The sequence below is a fragment of the Halichoerus grypus genome, chromosome 2 (assembly GCF_964656455.1).
Source record: "Halichoerus grypus chromosome 2, mHalGry1.hap1.1, whole genome shotgun sequence".
Lineage (NCBI taxonomy): Eukaryota > Metazoa > Chordata > Mammalia > Carnivora > Phocidae > Halichoerus > Halichoerus grypus.
The window spans coordinates 132579922-132600633 of NC_135713.1; the positions used below are offsets into that span (position 1 = coordinate 132579922).

The following is a 20712-nucleotide window of genomic DNA, read 5'->3' on the forward strand; positions in this document are numbered from 1 at the left end:
TTATTAAATGCGCTGTGGAGCTTTCCTCATCAGGAAAAAAATACGTTATTTTTTAGATTCAGAAGACCTTAGGTCTTAAACTATGACCTAGCTGTGTATTTCAACTTGTGTTGAGTCAAATCCCAGGGGAAACTATGTATTCATTCGACGGGGTGAAAACAAAGACCACAGACTTTTAAAGGGGCCTTCATTCCAAAACGTGAAATGAAGGTTTGTTAGCTTACAAACTGCCCCAAGCGTTTTTTTAAACCCTTCTCGGTCATTAGGAAACTGGATGGTGTTATTTTATCATCGAGTCAGCAATGAGCGATTAAGGATCAGTTAGGAAATACAGATTTTTTTTTTTCTTTCAAGGGTTTTCCTCAAAATTCTCGATCTCAATGCCAGCACGGGTAATCTGTGGATTATCTGGGTTCTCAAAATGCAGAAAAGAATCAAAGGAGAGTTAGCAGGAAAGAGCCCTAAATTTTACTGAGAAATCAGCCCGGTTGATTTGCTCAGTGGTTAGCATAACAGCTACACTAAGCACTGGAATGGTCAGTGCAATTAGTGCAATTAAAGTAATTAGTCCTGGCAGCTGTAAGGTCAAACAGAGGTAACTTTGTCACAACAATCTGCCACTGCGAAATTACTGACATTTCCAACTGAATTATATTCTCGAAATTGTTGCCTTAATGCTAAATAAATAAAGTTATGCTAATGCAGGGACTGATTACAGATTGAAATTAGCACAATTGCTTGTTATACAGTCTGCGAGGGTTAACATTTTTTAAAAACATAATTAATGGCCTTTGCTTACTGTCTCTGGTTATAGATCCTGCAGCTCATTTGCATTCTTTTGCAATATGCTGACAGTGCTAAATGTCTCAGAAGAAAGATCTCATCGGCAGGCGGAAAATGCTTTCTTTCACGTCATCAAGCTAAAACTTGTTATGGTTTCGGGCCAGTGTTAATAACAAAGATGACCAGAAAGGGAATGGATAAGAATGAGGCTAGAATCCGTTTTTTCTTTTCGGTCTTGTGATCCGAGCCTTTTCTGGAGTCAATGTGAAATGTAATTGCTCTTTTGACCTCTATCTTCTCTCTCCCCAGGTCTGAGGAAGAGCTACACTGGTTGATTATTGCAGGAATGAAAGGCACTCTGACCTTGTCGACCAAACGCCTTGCAGCTTTCAATGCTGCCCATTATCCTGAAGGCAGGCGACTCCTGGAGAGGGGCAGAATCTGCAGGAGACTGCTCCCCGGGCAACCTGCCAGAAAAGGCTTCATCGGCCCAGTTCAGACATGGCCAAACAGCTCAGGCAGCGAAGGAAACAGCTGGGGGTGGCGGGTGGAAACAGAGTATATAAAAATATTGTTAGCTCCTGGTCTAAAGAGCTCTCGGGCATCTGGGCATCTATGCTTCAGAGCGCCTTTGCTTAATGGGGCCCCTCCCCTCGCGTCATCTGCTGCAACGGAAGACCCACCTGGCAAGTTTTGCTGTGGAAGGAAGCCGCCACCAACGTGAGTGCAGCTCCTCGTCCCTAAACGCGCCTGTCGCCCACTCGCCACGGTTGATGATAATACCCCCGTGTAAATAGCAATGTAAAGCGATTTTTCTAGGAAAAGTGGGTCGGGATATTGAGTTGCAACAATTGTTGCAGATTATAAATGATTCCTTACAGTCCTGGTTGGATGATTTTAGAATTTATGGTTCACAGATGGATTAGAGCGCAACTCACGAGGAAAACAAGCTGGTGTCTTCTTCAAGTTCGACAGTTCAAGGAGCCTTTGTTCCAAATCGGGGACCTTTGCGTATCTCTTAGTTCTGCTACAGTCAGTTCTATTGGATGGAATTTTATTGAGCGTTTATTATGTCCCTAAGCATTGCTGGAAAATAAGTGACACGAGAAGGGTCTGTGTGAGTTAATGAGACCGGTTGGCCAGTCAGACTCAGCGATGGCGCCATTCGCTTTGTCGTTGGATTTCACTCACTGAGGGTCCCTCTGGGTGAGGTATGGTAGCATGGCGCCTTTAGATGCCGACTTTCAGTGAAATCTTACAGTAACTTTCAGGTTTGTGTTTTCATTCCCACTTTAGGAAGAGTAGATTTACTGTAGTAATAAAGGCATTGGAGTCTGGAATTAGCCACACTGGGTTAAATTCCATTCTGTTCCTGCTTGAAATCTGTGCAATCTTGAAAAAAAAGTCTCCATTGTTCTGGGCTCAGGTGGCCTTAGTTCCTGTAATGGAGGGGACTAGATGAACCTACGACCTTCTCCAGCTGTGTCTTTCTATGGGCAGTGTTGTTGAGCAGTCATACGTCCCGGATTTTCGGGGTCATCCCAACTCTAAATATTGTGGCCCATCATGCCCATGAAAAATATATATGCCCATCAAATGCTGAATTCAGGAATCCAAACTACCCGTCCTATAAATAGAAAGAAGTCTCAGAGGTTAGCAAAGAACAAGAAGTAAAGGCTGGGGAGAATGGGCTGCTTTTTTGTTTTTTTAAGTAGGTTCCGTGCCCAGCATGGAGCACAGTGCAGGGCTTGAACTCAAGACCCTGAGATCAAGACCTGAGCTGAGACCTAAGGGTCAGTCGCTTCACTGACTGAGCCAGGCAGGTGCCCCGAGAATGGTTTTAAAACACTTTCAAAGAAGGGTAAAATCACGACCCTCTCCAGATATAGAAACGAATACATGTTAAAGATTTGATTCTATTCATTAATCAAAGAGGGACCCAACAGATGTTTTAACCAATTGAAGAGAATCTGAAGAGACACATTTACAGACCAGGAATATTGAAATGAGTATGCAAATGGAGCAAAACTGGTTTTTTTCTGAGGGGAGTGGAGGGAAATCCATTGAACCTCTACCAGACAGGAAAACATCTGCCTGTCTATCAGTTACCTAAAACACGTGAAGCTGCGAAACAGCTCCAAGAAAATGAGAGGCTAGAATCAGATAACAGGAATGGTGTGCTGTATGCAGACAACGTATATAGCTTCCCATTGAAGCAGGTTTTTTTTTCTACAGTGGAACTAGTCATGTGGAGTATGGCATTTCATTGTGATTTCTGATGCTTCCGGGAGTATCCGGGGGAGGATCTCAGTGGGGACCTCGGTGTGAACAGGAATCACCTGAGAGTCTTTCAAAACAGAATCCCCACCTCCAACCTGCCCTGGGGATTCTAATAAAGGCTCCGAACAATTAGAGGGCCTCTCCTGCTGTTTTTTGAGGTTGAAGTTATGATTAGAGGAGTCCTAGAAATTCAGCTGTGTGCAGTATTTATAGGTGCCGTATTTCTTTCTGATCCTTTGAGGAGCCTTTTGTGACTTTTCTTGATGTGGTTTAAGAGTCATGACACTGTTAAGAGTTTAGTTCACCAAGGGCTAAGGACCCATGTGCACACCGAAGGCACAGGAAAGTAAAAAAAAAAAAAGAAAGAAAGAAAAAGAGGGAAGAGTAGTAGAAGAATAGAAATAGGGATTAAGAAGAGTCAGCTGGTGCAGAGGCGTGCCAGAGCTGCCTCCCGAAAGAGCTATAGGGCCACGCTGTTCACAAAAACACCATTTCAAATGCACGCCTATAAAGAGTAGGAGTAAAAAGCAGCTTTATTTCCAGAGCTCTGCTGCTTTGCACATGTCCCACCTCCACCGGCAATGTAACGTGATCGGATGTTTGACAAACTTATCAGAGAGCGTGTGTCCTAATTCCATTAAAATACATGACACGCGGGTGCCTGGGTGGCTCAGCTGGTTAAGCGTCCGCCTTCGGCTCAGGTCATGATCCCAGGGTCCTGGAATCGAGTCCCGCATCGGGCTCCCTGCTCAGCGGGGAGTCTGCTTCTCCCTCTGCCCCTCCCCCTACTCATGCGCGCACGCTTTCTCTTTCTCTCAAATGAATAAATAAAATCTTTAAAATAAATAAATAAAAATAAAATACATGAAATGCTCCCCTACGTGCTCCCCCTGCCATTTTACATTCTGGGTTTTTCCCCCCCTCTCCTCCACGCTTCTCTCCCGACGCCAAAAATTGGAAAATTAAGAAAATCATCGATTGAAAGCCTCACTGAAATTTTCCATTTTAATGTATTTTTAAGAACACAGTGACATAAAGGAGATCATTCTGAAAGGTTTATTGGTGAGGTTGCCAGTTCAGGCTCAGCTCAGCAACTAAAATGAAATGGGAAAAAGAAATAAAAAATGAAACACGGAGAACTTAGTGGTAGTCGGAGGAAGAGGAGGAGAATCACTACAGATTGGTACCTCGGATGGAGGAAAGACGGCAGAGGGTCAGGGCATGCTAGCCTTCTGTTTAGTACAGCTTTATATGCTTCCAAGAGAACAACCTGGAGCCATTCTTGAAGTAAAATCTGAGGAAACCGGTAACCCTCACAACTCAGGTCAAGTCAAAAGGTGAGGTACTGTTATCCTGACTAAATCCTTCAGGAACTATGGGGAAGGCCGGCGAGCCAACTCCCTGTGAGCTGTGGAATCACTGTGTTTGGACAAGTCAGAAAGGGTGAAGCCAACCAACACCTTGAAACAAATGAAAGAAGGCTAGCTGGGCCTCTCTGAAGTCAGGGTTTCAAATAAATTGTTTGGACCAAAGGAATAGTTTCTTTTTCTTCATCGTTTTAACCTCAGGGATGAAGAAAAATAAATCAATGTCAGATTAAAAAAAGAAGAAGAAAGAGAAAAAAAGCTTCTGGTAGCTCGACACATAAAAAATGAAAATAATCGTTTGCTTGTGGGAAGAAGAGAAAGCCAATAAAACTTACAGAAGCTTCCTTCTAATAGTACACATTGTTTAAAAAGGAACTTTAGAGCTATTATCCTTCTTTTGATCTTCCTCAGAAGCTATGAGGTGTACAAAATCTACCCAAATTGCTCTGCTTTCTAGCTGTCATGTTTTAAATAGTATCATACACATACCTTCCGAGTTTTGAAAAGCCCATTCAATGTTTTATATAAAGGGAAGTTACCAGAAATGGGCCAAGAGCATGCTACTAAATATAGCAACATAATTACCGTCATGTAAATGATCTCCTCTCTGTAGCGTTAGAACAATGAGATAAAAGGTTTATCTTGACAAAGTTTGAATAAGGAGAGGTGGAATTAATTCAGAATATCCATAACTTCTCCATCCACAGGCAGTGGGGGGTGGGGGGGAAGTGTTCCTTTAATTTCAGTATCAGCACGTTTTTCCTGTTCATTTGCATTGGGGGAGTTTTTCCACAGTGTATTCATTTGCTAGTGAGATAATGTGTCCCGGCATGATCAGATAAGAGAGGGATAGAATTACTAATGATGAAAGGAGGCAGCACAAGGACAAGAAAGCAAAGCAGCCCTTCCTTTTCTCACCTAATCTGGATGGATCTGAATTTCAACCGTCTCTCTCTCTCTCTCTCTCTCTCTTTTTCTCAGGGTGATGGCGGAGCCATTTTCCAAAGCTGGGTTAGGACATTGCACATTGAGTTGCATAGGTTCTTTTTTTAAAGCGCCTTTCAAAGAGAGACTGATGTCATCATGCTGACCGGCTGTCCTATTCTGGCTATTTGTATGTACTTGTCGGTTAATAAATTGAAGGCAATTTAATTCAACCATCAGTCAATAAGCATCAGCTGTTTTCGAGGGGGTGTGGAAATCATCAACAACGCAGAGGTCTTATCCTTTAAAAAAAAATTCCGAAGAGAGTTAAAAAGCTGTGATTCAGAGAAATGCTTCAGTTAATGATTAGAGTAATCGGGTGTCTGCTGCTGGTAGGGGACCCATCAGAAGAACACAGATAGAAATATTGGCTGAGTTGAAGGAGTGGAGGTAACTGACATCTTAGCCTGGGCTGTCTTTAGGCTGTTAAGTAACAAAAATTCAGCTGGGTCAATTTTGAAGATCTAATTGGCTTGATTAATCAATGCATAACATCTAGCGAGTGGAGGGGAGCTCCAAAGAGCTGCAGAAAAGGAAAGGTTTTCAAAGGTAGAGAGGGAGTGGGAAAAAGGAAATGAGTAGCAAAGAATCCATTGTTTTAGGCAAGGTTGCCCTCCTAAGAGGAACGGGAGGGGTCTATTAATAAATTTCCTAGCACTGACCAGGAAACTCCCATGTTGACTGGCTAAAGGTCACATTCCTGGGGCTTGAAACTGCAGCTTGGTTAGATATTAAGTCTCGGTGTACTGACTTGGGGCCCGAACCTAAGTGATGCCGTTTGGGGCCCGTGGTTTTCTTTTCAACATGGTCAATGTAGGGATCTACCTCCAGTCCTCAGTGGACAGCACAATATGCCCTGGGATGCGTCAAAGGCAAGAGGCCGACCCTGGGCGCTGGAGCTGAGAAACAGAATGGAGAGTTTGCAGGAGTCCTGGTATCTCTGCCTCACAAATTAGCCAACGGGCCTGGCTTTTATTTCCCTTTACTGCAAGCTTCCAAAAATTTCCAGAACAAGAAAGTGATGTCCTTTTAGGAAAAACAACAGCATGCGGATCAGCGCTTCACCGAAAGGGATAATCCAGAAACCAAGTACACACATTCTTATATAAATGAAAAGGGTGTAGTCATACACAATGAGGAAGGACTGTTTTGCTTTGGCTTACCTGGGAATTTTTTTTTTTTTTTAAGATTTTATTTAGAGGGGCACCTGGGTAGTTCAATAGGTTAAGCAACTGCCTTCGCCTCAGGTCATGATCCCAGGGTCCTGGGATCGAGCCCTGCATCAGGCTTCTTTCTCATCAGGGAGCCTGCCTCTCCCTTTCCCTCTCCCTGCTACTCCACCTGCTTGTGCTCTCTTGTCAAATAAATAAATAAAAATCTTAAAAAAAAAAAAAAGATTTTATTAGAGAGAGAGAGTGCATGGGGAAGGGCATAGGGAGAGGGAGAAAGAGAATCTGGAGCCGACTCCGTGCTAAGCCTGGAGCCTGATGTGGGCCTCGATCTTACGAACCTGAGATCATAACCTGAGCCAAAATCAAGAGTCGGTCACTTAAGCAACTGAGCCACCCAGGCACCCCTCCTGGGAAGTTTTTTAAAGGTAGCGTGGAGGCGTGAGGCACTCAGTTGGCTGACATGACTGGGGAAGGCTTAGCATCCTTTCATCTATTGCTTGCTGCCCTTTGGGTCAAGTACTTCCCTGGGATGAGGGAGAGCTCTAGAGTAAGCAACAACGTGCCCAATTTGAAGTCAGTCTGCTCTAGGTCACCCAGGAACACCATCACTGAGTTGACTGCTAACAGACTCTTGCTTCCCTTTGCCAACCCCTGTGGTCACGCTTGTTTGGTATTGAAATCCACCAGGCTGAATAATGATACCCCTGGGCTTGTCACCCCCAGAGAGCCAAGGAAACAAGGACATAGTCACAGTCTCATAAAGAAAATAGTGTTTCTTTAATGGAACATTGGTGTCCCCTGAACAACTGTTACAAAGGAGATGGGGTTCCTATAAAGGGAGAGATTTTTCCAGGGCTCTTTGTCCAAAGGTGAGAGTATAAGCAGTAATCCAAAAACCGGGAATGCAGTAATGAGGGAATCCCTTGCCACCCTCCAGTCCCACCTTCTTTTTTTTTTCTTTTTTTAAGATTTTATGTTTAAGTAATCTCTACGCCCAACATGGGGCTCGAACTCATGACCCTGAGACCAAGAGTTGCAAGCTCCACTGACTGAGCCACCCGGGCACCCCCCACCCCATGTTCTAAATGTATTCATTTCCTGAAACCATCAAAACAGATCCTAAATGAAGACTAACACACGGACAAAAGCAGCGCTGTACCACCATTTTCAACGACTACACTGGCCATTTTTCAACCACAAACCCTCATCCCACTGAGCCCAAACTAGGGCAGCCAAACTAGACCAGGAAGGGGGGAGAGATTACCAAAGATGGATTGGCTGTGGGCACTCAGGGCGGTGACGGAAAGCGAATGTATCAGAATAATCCCTAAATTTCTGAATGGAATGAAGGTGCTTTTATTGACGTAGGGACTCTGGAGGAAGACTAGGTTTGGAGGACATGAGACAATGAGAAGATTCAGAAAAGAGAAACCTCCTAAAAACTAGAGAAGTGGGAACGGTGAATAGAACGAGGGTGATGAGGAGAGAAAATAGAGCACCAACTCAGCACATAGGTGGAAGGGTTAACCTCAGAGAGCGGAAAGAGGGACACTCTTCCCCTAAACTGGGAAGCTCCTTCCTTTAAACCAGGGGGCTGACATTTATTAATGGCTTTGCATAGACGTCGGGTGATGCTTCAGCACTTTCTCCAATGTTAGGATGCTGTGGAAAGAGAGCAGGATAGCATATGACAGCCCTTATTTTCTGTGTCTACAGGACGAGGACCCTGGCTAAGATTAAAAAAAAAAAAGAACTCAGACTAAAAAGTTGGGTACCTTTGGGGGTATGCATGGGGGAAGGTGAACAGAAAATGACTAAGGATTAAAAAAAAGAATGTGGGAGCCTGGGTGGCTCAGTCGAGCATCTGCCTTTAGCTCAGGTCATGATCCCAGGGTTCTGGGACTGAGCCCTGCATCGTGCTCCCTGCTTCTCCCTCTCCCTCTGCCGCTCCCCTTGCTTGTGCTCTCCCTTCCTCTGTCAAATAAATGAATAAAATCTTAAAAAAAACAATTGACAAAATACTATTTAAACAAAAAAAGAATGCAACACAGAACGTCAGAGCAGTGAAAGCTGAATACACATGAGGCGATGCCTTCATTTTTTTGGACAAACTAAATGCCGGGTTGACAGAATCCAGGATCTAGAGCAATTACGACGGAAGCAAATTACTTTCTTCCTTCTAAAATGGTTATATTCTTTAAAAGCTGGGCTGGAAAAAAAAAAAAAAAAAAAAAGGCTAGACTGAGCACATAGAAGTAGCTGGCCTATTCCTGAGCTCCTGCTTGAAAGTACGGAGGATTGTTAAATCCATACCCTTCCCAGGTCAATAGGTTAAACACAGTCTGTGTTACCCTGGTTCAGCCGCCCCGCCGTGTTCCCAAGGGTTTAATCCTACAAATTAGCGACACTGGGCCATAGCATTCTTGCATAACTCTGTGAGCTCTCTTACCAGGGGTCTGGTGAATCTTGGAGAGGTACAGGGCAAATGAATAAAAGCAATCCGGTCAAATTTCCTGAAATTGCTATATATTCTAGCAAAAATAGTTACAGTAAACTCTTGGGAGACCTAGCTGAACGAGTTGGCCTACTCGGTTTAAGCACAGAGCTAGGCCCCCGGGGAATAGTGTGATGGTGACAGTGGTGACAATAGGGTTTACCCAGGGCTTACCATGCACCAAATACTGTCCTAAGCTCCCTACACGCGTCCGTCTCCGGAAGAGCTCTCAGGCAGTAGATCTAATCCCCATTGTACAGAAGGGGTAACTGAGGTACGATGGCAACTCTACTCCCCTGAGTCTCAAAGCGATAAATGTCAAACCTCGAGGAAGAAGACCTTCCTGTCTTTTCCTTGCTTCTCCCACCATCCTTGTAAGTGTTAGCAGGGGGGAGGTTGAACCCCGAAGTTACCAGGGAAATAAAGTGGGCTTTTACGTAAAGCCTAAATGTGGAGAAAATAGGCCCTTTCTTTATTACCATATCATAGTAAGTCATATCGTACCATATCAGACTATCTTGATTGTCGTAAGGATATATTTAGACGTATTACAAATAGCCTGGGAAAAAAATTGTCTTTTGATTGTTGATCCTATTGGTTAATGGGTAACTACTGAAGCCAGCTGGAGGCAGCCATATACAAGACAATCAGTCCTTTTTTTTTTTCTTTTAGCCTTAAAATGTCTGACAGAAGTGTGAATGCTTTTAATGAGAACAGGGGAGTGAATGTGTCGAAAAGCATATATGAAAACATTTTAATGTGATAGCTCATGTTTTATGCTAAGTCCTTCCAATAATTAAAAAAAAGGAAATGGTGTCTCCTGAGAAACATCCAGAAACATTGTGTATGTGTGTCCTAAGCTACCAAGATTTTCCAGTCATTTCCATATTGAAAACATTCCTTCATTAGAAAGTCTATCTATCATACCATTTAATTGCTGACATTGGATTTCTTTTAACCCCACTGAACACATGTCAACTACCACTTGTGCAGCCTCAAGAGTTTATATAAATGTGTTATACCATCTTTAGAGAAAAGCTTGTAAATTTTTTAAGTGTTTACGCTTAGTTTATTAACATTATTTAAATAGTGACATAACCAGCGTTGATTTGCTGCCACTACCTTGGAAATATTTAAACATTATTATAACTTAACTCCACATTCCAGTTTTATCTCTAAAATTAATGCTTTTAGGCTCAATTTGTGCCTGTCAACAAGTAATGATCACAGATGTAAGCTGGCTCATACTCCAGAGGTACTAGGTTACAATGTGTTACCATGGAAACTGTGTTTTATTGCATTTTTTCTTCTTGATTTAAGGCATTTGACAATCATAGCAAGTGTTTGCCAGTCTTCCCACGTCATAAAAAATTCAAAAACACAAACAACCAATGGGGGGGGCGGGGAAAGAAGTGGGGAAGTGGGGGGGGGGGGCGTCTACTGTTCCTGGACCTCACTAGAAACATAAAAAGGAAATGACAGCCTTATATTTAACATGGACCGTTTGTGAATAGTTGATCTCTCAGAAAGTCCAAGAGCGTTGGAAAATTCAATCAGTGGTTAGTCACCGAATGGACCTGCCCGCCTGTGGTTCATTTTGTTTAGTGCATCATATATCTTTTATGATCCCTGGGACTTTAGCCTGAAACAGCATTTTCTTTAACAAGAGCCATGTTTCCTTTAACATTGTTTATTGCGTCTGAAACATTACCCTTTGAAATCACCGTGCATTTTCTATTGAGCAAAGGTCTGCAACCGAATCTTGCATGAATGTGTTTATTCAGGATCTAGAGTGGAAAAAAAAAAAAAATCTCGTCCAGTTCATGTAACATTAATCACTTCGCCGGTGTTCAGCTGAGGTCAATGCCACATTCCTAGCGGTATTAAGGCAGGTCAAGATTAATCACGTACATTAAACCTTAGAAGGGGAGCACGGGAAAGGGATCTCAAATTAGACATCTCTTAAAAGACAGAGAGGGACTGTAGCAAAATGAGCTTACTTTGCGGTCAGTAGAGCTTGTCTTTACAACTTGCTTGTTTTTAGAGCATGTAGTAACCACAACCACTATGAACCTGTAGGCTTCCTTTTTCCTATTTTGGGGAGTTTATAGGTCAAAGTTAAGTCTTGCTGAGGATTCAAAATGAAGACTCATTCAGTAAACATTTTTTTAGTCTATCCTAACCACCAGGCACCAACAAGGAACTGTCCGTGCAAAGATGAACAGATCCATTCCTCCCTCCCCCGCCTCCTCCAAGAAGCGCGTGATGCACCCAGGAAGACCGGGACCAGATGTGCACAATCTGAACAGTTCTGTGGGAGTACAGAGGAGGGAATGATTAATGGTGGTGGGAAGTCTGCAAAGACTTTACTGAAGTCAACTGTACAGGGGAAGAAAGGTGAGCAAAGCAGTCCAGGCAGAGGAATGGGCATAAAGACCTAGGCAGTGTTCTCAGACTGTTCAGGGATTGGACGCTCGGAGCAGAAGGCTCTCGTAACTGAAGGGAACGGCAGAACGCACAACATGAGATGGCACAGTAAGTTGCAGCCAGATTACAAAAGTCTCTGAACATGTACTTGATTCTAAAAGCAAGCAGAAGTCTGTGAGGAGTTTTAAGGAGGAGAATGTGAATAATCAGATTGTATTGGAAACTTATTATAATGTGGGGTGAGGGCAGGTTGGATGGTAGGTTAGTTGGTAAGAAACTAGAATCGCCATCTTCAAAGAGGTGGAGAACAGTCATCCAGAAAAGTGACTGTAGCTTCAATCTGGCCATGGACTATATTATGAAACCAGCCGTGAGTTCCGGAGGGAAGCCAAAGAGTAGATGATGGGGAAAAAGGAATCTGAGGTGATGCCACAGGGTCTCGCTGGGTGGCAAATGCAGATGATGAATGCCATTCGCCAAGGCACCTGAGATCCTCGGGACATTTTAATGGTGATTTCTGTTAGGATGTTGGACATAATATGGCACTGATGAGCGATGGTAGAACTGGATACACTGGTTTGGGGTCATTAACTTCTATGTGGTTATTTTAGGCACAGGAAAAAACGCGAGTGTCCATGGGAGAGGGTAGAAATGGAAGGAAAGACAGACTAGGGAAGCAGTTACGGGAGACTCTATGATTTGTGTGATACTTTTCACATACAGAAAAAAAAACATTTAGAGCCTTGAGGGATTTTTATGTTTTTCCTCTATCTAAATAAAAAGTAACCTTGGCACATAGAATAGTAATTTCTAAGAGAGAGAACCTTTAAGAATAAATATTAGATTAAAGATACTTTACCCCTGGTTGCTTATATATATACAATGCAATCTGTATTTAAGATGCTAGAGGTCTCATATTTAGAGAATAATGTTTCATGTAAGAGGCTAATATTATTTTGAACCATTGCAGCTTTAAATGTTCATAATATGCATAAATATGTTCTTATATTGTATGTGACAGATTTACATAATTCCCATGTCACCATCGTACACTTCCATTAAAGATTTATTTATTTTTAAAAATACGTTTTATATTCCCATAAAAAGGAGAAATTAAATCGTAAAAATACACACAAAGTTAGTGTTTATAGTCTAACTACAACTCTCACCAAAAAACCATCAGAGTTGGTGGCTTTCTTTCCCATGTAGAGTATGGAGACAAGGCTCAGGTAAGGGCTTTGTTTTTGCTCATGGAGCTTTGCATTTCAAGGACTACCATTTTCCGGACAACCTAGATAGAACAAATGTGAGATCCAAATATACCACCTTCCAATAGATCAGAAGGTTGAAATTGGATTCATCTATGCTTGGCCTCACCTTCCCTTAGTACTGAACATTCAAGAACTGATTATCATCCAGTAGCAAGAAGGTACAGGAAAACTCAGTAATATACGGAGTACTCGGTAACACGATTTTTGCGAGATTTATGCATTCCACAATAATTTATTCGTTCAATAAGACCTTACTGAGGAGCCATACTGTGTCAGATTCTGTGAATGGATTTAAGATGGTAACACCATCCTTGCATTCAAGGAATTAATACCCTTGGCAAAAGGATGAGATAAATTTGCAGGTTGCTGTTAGGATTGGCCAGGCAGGCGGGGCTCTGTACACTTCCAGAAACAGTCATTGACATTTAGGCTACAGCCGAGCCCTGGAGCGGCCACAACCTGGGCTTCAGCCACTTGGCATCCCCATGTCCCTCGTCACAGCAATTAGCCCAGGGATAGGCGCGTGACCCAATCAGAGCCAAGGAGATGTGAAGCAATGTTTGCTGCCACTTCTGGGAGAAAGAAGTCCCTGTCTTCCTAAGATTTACCAAAAGAGGCCCATTCTCTCCTGGATGAGGTGGTGTGAGGCTGCGAGGTCAGGCACCGCTTTAGGTGTTTCGCTACTGGGAGTCGTGAGCCTGGAGCTGTTGGGTTCCATCCTGCAGAGCCTGAAGAGGAGGGCCGGCAGTGAGGTGGCCAGAATACGGGGGAGGGAGCCCCCAGGTCCTTGGTGACGTCACGGGAGCGGTGCGCCCAGCCTCCTACTTAGCCAGGACTCACTCCATTGCCTAAGCCCCTAAATTCCCTTTTCTAGCTGAAGCCCTATTGAGGGGGGATTTCTTGCCAGAATTGCAAGAGTCCTGACCCAGTCACCAACGCGAACCCTCCCCTGCATGTAGCTTTTGTGCATCTCGGGTGCTTATGTTCTCCAGATGTGTACTCCGCTGCAGGGTCAGCTGGATCCTGGCGGGGGCAGGGGGAGAACTCGTTAAGTTCAGCGTCTTTGAGAGCTTGACCTCTGGGCACACAGGGGGAGCCAGCTCCTTTCCGATCCATCCGTTCTTCTTTGACCTGCTGTGGGGATGAGGACAAAGAGAATGGATATTAAAAAGAAGTAGCTAACATTCAAAGCTAGCCTCCCAAGCTGACTTGACACTATCTTCCTAGATTGGGAGGCTTTTGGTCTTTGATATCCTCAGTGACACATTGCAGAGTCCTTAGCATTTCTGCGATGCTTAATCCAGATAGGCTTGAATTCTTTTTTCTTTATTGGTTTGTGGCAAAATATACCTAACATAAATGTACCATTTTAACAATTGGAAGCGGACCGTTTAGCGGCCTTAAGTACTTTCATAAGGCGCAAACATTGCCGCTATCCCTCTCCAGAATTTTTTCATCATCCCCCAACTGAAACTCTGGGCCCATTAATCACCGTCTCCCCCTCCTTCCTGCAGCCCATTTCCCCCACCCCTGAAACCTCTATTCTGCTTTCTGTCTCTATGAATTTGCCTCTTCTAGGTACCTCATGTGAGTGGAATCACACAGTATTTGTCCTTCTGTGTCTTGTTTCACTTAGCGTATTATTTCCAGGGCTCATCCACGTTGTAGCCTAAACATTTGCTTCCCCCAAGAGTGTTTAATTTCTGCTCTTCAAAAAATAACCTATAAATATGGAGTTGATTTTTTTTTTTTTAATTGGAGCATACTCAGGACCTGACATGTATTTTGGACCCACAAGGGACCAGGCAATGTACCAAGCCTTTTACAGACATTACATTATCGACTGCTCACAATCCTAACAGTTACGTTCCTTTCAGACTCAGAGTCGGAAGATCACATGGTATTGTAACTAGGACACAATCCTAGTTGTCTGTGACTCAGAGCCCAGGCCTTTCCCATTTCTCTGCGTTGTAATGTTCCAGATGCTCCACATCAGCTAATGGTCTAACCATGAGCCTTTCTCTAGTTTTTTAATAACTTTGGATTTTCCGGGATAATAGATTTATCCTTCTAATTAGGCTTTTTTTTTGTGCAGGTATAAAAACTAGTTCACACTAGCTGGGTTTACGTAAATCTTTTTTACGGAAATTACGTAAAAAACTAGTTCATGCTAGCTGGGTTTACATAAAGGCACAAGGCTACCCTCTAGAAACCTACTGAGGGTTAATCTCACCTGGAGAGTCAGGCTTTCTGCACCCAAGCCAGAGGTCAAGGCGCACCCAATGCACACATACACAGATTGCCATTTGTCTGAGCACCTCCTGTTCTTTGCACGCACTAAGCGCTCCATACACTTGCACTCAACACATGGTGTCCTTGGCTTGTCAAAAAGGATCTAGGCTGCCTCTGACATGAATGCTGATAACTCCCATGACCTTTCGTCAACATCCTGTAGGGCCAGTGGAAATTTTAGGGACAGGATGGAGTTTGCGTCTGCCTTTTCTGCCCTTTGAAATCCCTTCAAGTTCGCTTTTCTTATCCCTATTAAAAATAAACAAATGCAACAAATTCTGATTTTCAGAATGCTTGTCATTATTACAGAGCTCCGCATTCTTCTTGCCCCTCTGTGCTACCATTTTAGCTACCCCCCACAGGCAGGATGCCTCCAGATAATCCCATAGGATTTGAGGTGGAGAGTGGTCCTAGTCCCTCTGCTCTTGGAGCTCAAATCCTATGGGATTGTCCGGAGGCTACGGAAAAGAATGACAAAAGGCATCTGACAAAGGTATTTTGTTTTCTAGAAGCAGAAAAAAAGTGGGTCAGAGTTTTTTTCAAAATCTAGGACGAACCTATTTTTTTTGGTTAAGGACATTCTATGACCTTGCTTAATTTAACAAGCAAACCGCACTGCGTACATCCAGTTCTAAGAGAACTGTTTCCCTAAGTTTGGATCATTGCTAAGTGTGTGGTCATGCATTCTTCACTCACATATCGCTTAACCTTGTCGTGGCTCTTTTAGGACAATTTCAGGAGAATTAGTATATATCCTAGCAAGTAAACAGTGCAGTTAGCTGACCTGGTTTGGAATCCCAGCTCCAACACTTGACTTGCTGTGAGGTCACGAGCAACTCTCTGAACCTGCTTCTAGCAATTATTTATTTTTTAAAAAAAGATTTTATTTATTTGAGGGAGAGAGAGCGCGCAGATGAACGGGGGCAGGGAGGGACAGAGGGAGAGGGAGAAGCCGTCTCCCATGCTGAGCCAGGAGTCTCACGAAGCGGGGCTCCATCCCAGGACCCTGGGATCATGACCTGAGCCCAAGGCAGATGCTTAACTGAACCACCCAGGTGCCCCTAGCAATTCTTTATTTATTGCTGTGTAACAAAGCAGCCCCACATTTAGTAGGTGTGAAACTATTTTTTTCTTATTATTACTGTGTGGGTCAACAGTTTGGACCAGGCTCTGTTGGGCAGTTCTTCCAGTTTCTCCTGGGGGAAGCCATGCAGATAAGTCAAACAGTGGCTTAAATGGGACTGCCTGGTCTAAGATGGTCTCACCCACAGGTCTGTCAGGGGCACTTCCCTTCTCCCTATCACCATTCCAACAGGCTGGCTTGGGCTTATTCACACAGTAGTCTCAGGGGTGCAGCCACAAGCAAAAGAAAGAAAACCCACATGGAAACACTTGGAAATTCCTGCTTACATTTGTAATGGTCCATTGGCCAAAGTGAATCTCACAGCCAAGCCTAGATTCAATGGGGAGAGAGATAAACTCTACTTTTTAATGACAGGAAAGTCAAAGTCACAGTACAAAAACCATGAGAATGGGAATAGGAAGATTGTTGCAGTCATCTTACTATGACATGGGGCCAATGATACATGGAATATAACAGAATTGTAAAAACTGAACTTATTCTCTCCTTTTTGTTGGCTAGGTCACTAGGGCATAGAAATGGAAAGACTGTAGGGTAAGGTAAATTCAGATCTCATCATGCAGGGTTCTGAATGCTCAGTTGAGACATGGGTTGGTATTTGTCTCAACCAGCAGTGGGGACTTACGGATACATCATGTACAAATTGAAGGATGTGATCTGAATTTGTTTAGGGAATGATTCATATTTAAAATGATCTGCTTTATTTATTTAGTTTCTTGTTTTTGATCTGTTTTCATCTGTCCACTAGATTATAAGGACCATGAGACAGAATAAGGACGTTGTCCACTTTTCTACACTGTCCCCATTGCACAGACCTTTGTCTGGCTCAAGAAATACTTGTCTGTGGTTAAATGGAGTTCAAGTAACTTCAGAATTCCTCCGACAATAGGACTTCTAGACTTCTCAGTGCATTCATATGTTGATGCATGATGTCCCCTCATCTCTCCAAGTCCTCTGGTACTGTACCCACCCCCACCCCCTGGTAGATAATGACAATTATAGAAGAGTAGAAGTATCTCTTGATCTGGTTACTTCACTTTTATTAATGCAAGCTGAGTTTCTTGGCTCATTTGGAACATGTAGGTAACTAAAATTCCTAGGATTTTCTCCTACAAACTAATGTCAATCTAAGTCTTAGTCTTATCCCATCCCAAAATTGTCACTAGAAACAATCTTCAAAATACTGTAAATACATAGGTGTTGTCCTTGTTCACTTTAATCTTCAATTTCTGGCTCATTGTTCTCATTTGCCAACATTTTTCTGAATCTCTATTATGTCATCAAATACAGTACTTGCCTCCCCAGTTTTACATGAAATTCAAATTTGATTAGAACCCTTCTTCTGTCTTCAGCCAAGCAGACGGTGAAGTGTTGGGCAGGGAAGCCCTAATATGGAGACTCGCCACTACTCCCCCCATTAGAAATCCCCCGCTGAGCTCCACAGCCACCTTCAGCTCTCCTATTCCCCAATTTTCATGTCTCTCTTCTTTCTGAGCATGTCATTGGCCGTTTGTCATATGTCTTCCTAAAATTCAGGTATCAAACGTGTAACACTCCATTTTATACCTGCCTATTGGCCAATCCCATTTTTTTTTAAATAAAAAGAAATAGTAGGTCATGGCTTGTTTTCATCTTCTTGTTGACTCATCTGCAGCCTTTCCTCCAACTGGATCCATCTTCTTTACCGTACCTCTTAAAAATAGGATGTGTCCCGGGGAAATTTGACTGACGTCCCACCCTTCTACCAGGACCCCTCCTATCTTTTTGCAGACTTCAAGTATCCCCCTTCTTAGATAACATCAGTCTTTCTTCTTCATCAGATTATAGCCATCACCACTGTAGTATTGGGTCTCAAGACTGATTTTGTGTCAGAATCACCCAAAGGGCTCAATAAAGCACAGATGGCTCAGAACCTCACCCTCACTCTCACCCTCGGAACTTCTCACCCAGCCCATCTGGCTGGGTGTCTCACCCTCAGAACGTCTCACCCTCAGAACTTCTCACCCAGCCCGTCTGGCATGGAAGCCAGTCATTTGCATTTCTAACAAGTTCCCAGCTGATGCTGATGCTGATGCTGCTGGTCTGGGGACCCCACTTTGAGAATCTCCAAGCTGGTATATCCCATCTTACCGGAACAACAAGCGAACAAAGAACTCCCCTTTGATTTTACAAACTCCTCCAAATATGGTGTTCCAGTTCCCTCTTCCCTTTCAGAACCAGACTTCCTCAGAACATTATCTGATCTCATGATTTCCATTTTCTCACTTCATGTTCACTCTGACACCGTGGGAACCTCTTTTGCCAAGTTCACCAATGGTTTTCTTAGTGCCAAGTTCAAAGGTCGTTCCTTGGACTTCTTCTATCTCTCTACCACATTAAGAACGTCTTCTTAAAATGCTTTTCTTCTTCTGTTAGTTTCTAAGATACCTGCTCTTTTATGCTTTGCCTCCAAATTCACCCATTGCCTCTTATTCTCTTTTGCTGCGCACCCACCCCCCCAACCAATTCTTGATGGCAGAGTGCTTTGGGGCTTGGTTCTAGACTTTCTCATTCTCTTTCTAGGTGAACTTACCTGGTATCATGGTTTCACATACCATGCTTTCCACATGTGTACCTATTAGCCAAGACCTCTCTCCTGAACTTTTGACATAAATGCAAGTAGAGTTCCAGTAACCACATTGGGTATCTTTCAATCATCTCAGAGTTCAATCTCTACTTATCATCTTAATCCTTGCCCTCTCCTAGTTATCTCTGTGGTAGGAAGAAGTCTGGCCCTCTCAAATATGTGCGCATACGGGGCACCTGGGTGGCTCAGCCAGTTAAGCGTCTGCCTTTGGCTCAGGTCATGATCTCAGGGTCCCGGGATCGAGCCCCACGTCGGGCTCCCTGCTCAACAGGAAGCCTGCTTCTCTCTCTCCTCCCTGCTCATGCTATCTCTGTCTCTGTCTCTCAAGTAAATAAATAGAATCTTAAAAAAAAAAAAAAAAGAATATGCGTATTACTAATGCCTGGAACCTGTGGATATGTTCCCTTCTGTGGTAAAAGGAAATTTGCAGATGTGATTAAGATTAAGGACCCGGAGATGGGAAGATGATCTGGGATTATCTGAAGAGCCCCTACGTGATCACAAGGGTCCTGAAAAGTGGAAGAAGGAGGCAGAAGAGAGGACCTGTGACAATGGAAAAGAAAACTAGAGATAACAACCGTGTGATTATCCACATGGGCCCAATTTAATCCTTAAAAGCCAAGAACTTTTCCCAGCTATGGACAGAGGGAGATGAAATGATAGAAGAAAGCTCAAAGAGATGACATGCAGAAGAAATTGGATGAGATGAGCCAAGAAATGGCAAGGAAATAGATTTTCCCCTAGAGCCTCTCGAAAGGGACACAATGCTGCCAACACTTGATTTTAGCCTCGAGACTCCTGTCAGACGTCTGACCCGTAGAACTCTAAGATAATAAATTTGTGTTGTTAGAAGCTGCTACATTTGCGATCGGTTGTGACAGTGACATTAGAAACAGGATATGGTCCTCATCTCTGGAAGTGGTACCAGAATCCACCCAGCTGTCCAGACCAAATAGGTGTCATCCCTGAGCTTCCCTTTGGTCTACCTTCTACCCACCTAATCCAGCACACATACTGACAGTTCTACCTTCAAGTAGATCCTGCATCTGTCCATTTCTCTCTGTCTTCTCTGCCCACAGCCTGGTCCAGGCCACCATGATCTACAGCAGCCTGCTAGTGGTCCCGTTGTTTCTATACCACCCCGCCCCTCCCGTTGGTTAATTTGTCATGAATAATGATCTTTTGAAAAATGCATGTCCCTTCTCTGCTTGACCCTCTTCAGTATCTTCCCAATACGATTGGAGTAAAATCTAAGTTTCTGAGCATGACCTACAAGATCCTACATACACTGGCTCCTGCTTACTTCTTGGATTTTACCTTGTACATTTACCCTAATTCATTTTGGTTACTAGTGGGATTCATTTCTATTCCTGATAAATGACAAACTCAAGTCTTTGTATCTGTTATTCTCTCCTCCAGTAATTTGCTTCCCCAAGACTGATTATGATCCACTTAGAAAGGCCTTCAGTAAGCCCTCCAGCTAAAGCACCCATACCCCTGACTTAGGCACTCCTGGTCAAATAACCCTGTTCGTAACAGTTTGCTTGTTTGCCCCTCAGTGAACACAAGCTCCCTGAGGCTTGCCTTGCTGATTCAACATGACATCCCCAGGCCCTACCACATTGCCTGACACATAATCGATGGTAAGTAGATGCTCCTTGAAGTCATAAATGAATGAGTCAAGGGAGTGAGTAAATAATGCAATCACAATTTTTTTTTCATCGAGGTAAAGTGCACAAAACATAAAATTAACAATTTTAAAGTGAATAATGCAGTGGCGTGTAGTACATTCACAATGTTGCTTAGCTACCATCTCTAGCTAGTTCTAAAACATTTTCATCACTCCAAATTCAATCCCCGTACTCACTAAACAGT

The 20712-nt window shown here is 43.3% G+C and overlaps 1 protein-coding gene across 1 annotated transcript in view; it reads left to right on the top strand.

Moving 5' to 3' along the window:
• Positions 1 to 20474, top strand: part of LOC144381148 (uncharacterized) — a 638603-nt gene extending 618129 nt beyond the window's left edge. Inside the window, exons 6-7 of the mRNA XM_078067564.1 lie at positions 1093 to 1503; positions 20397 to 20474. Coding sequence (XP_077923690.1) covers positions 1093 to 1503; positions 20397 to 20439 — 454 coding nt within the window. The 3' untranslated portion in view covers positions 20440 to 20474. The remainder of the gene's footprint in view (positions 1 to 1092; positions 1504 to 20396) is intronic.
• Positions 20475 to 20712: the final 238 nt, after the last annotated feature.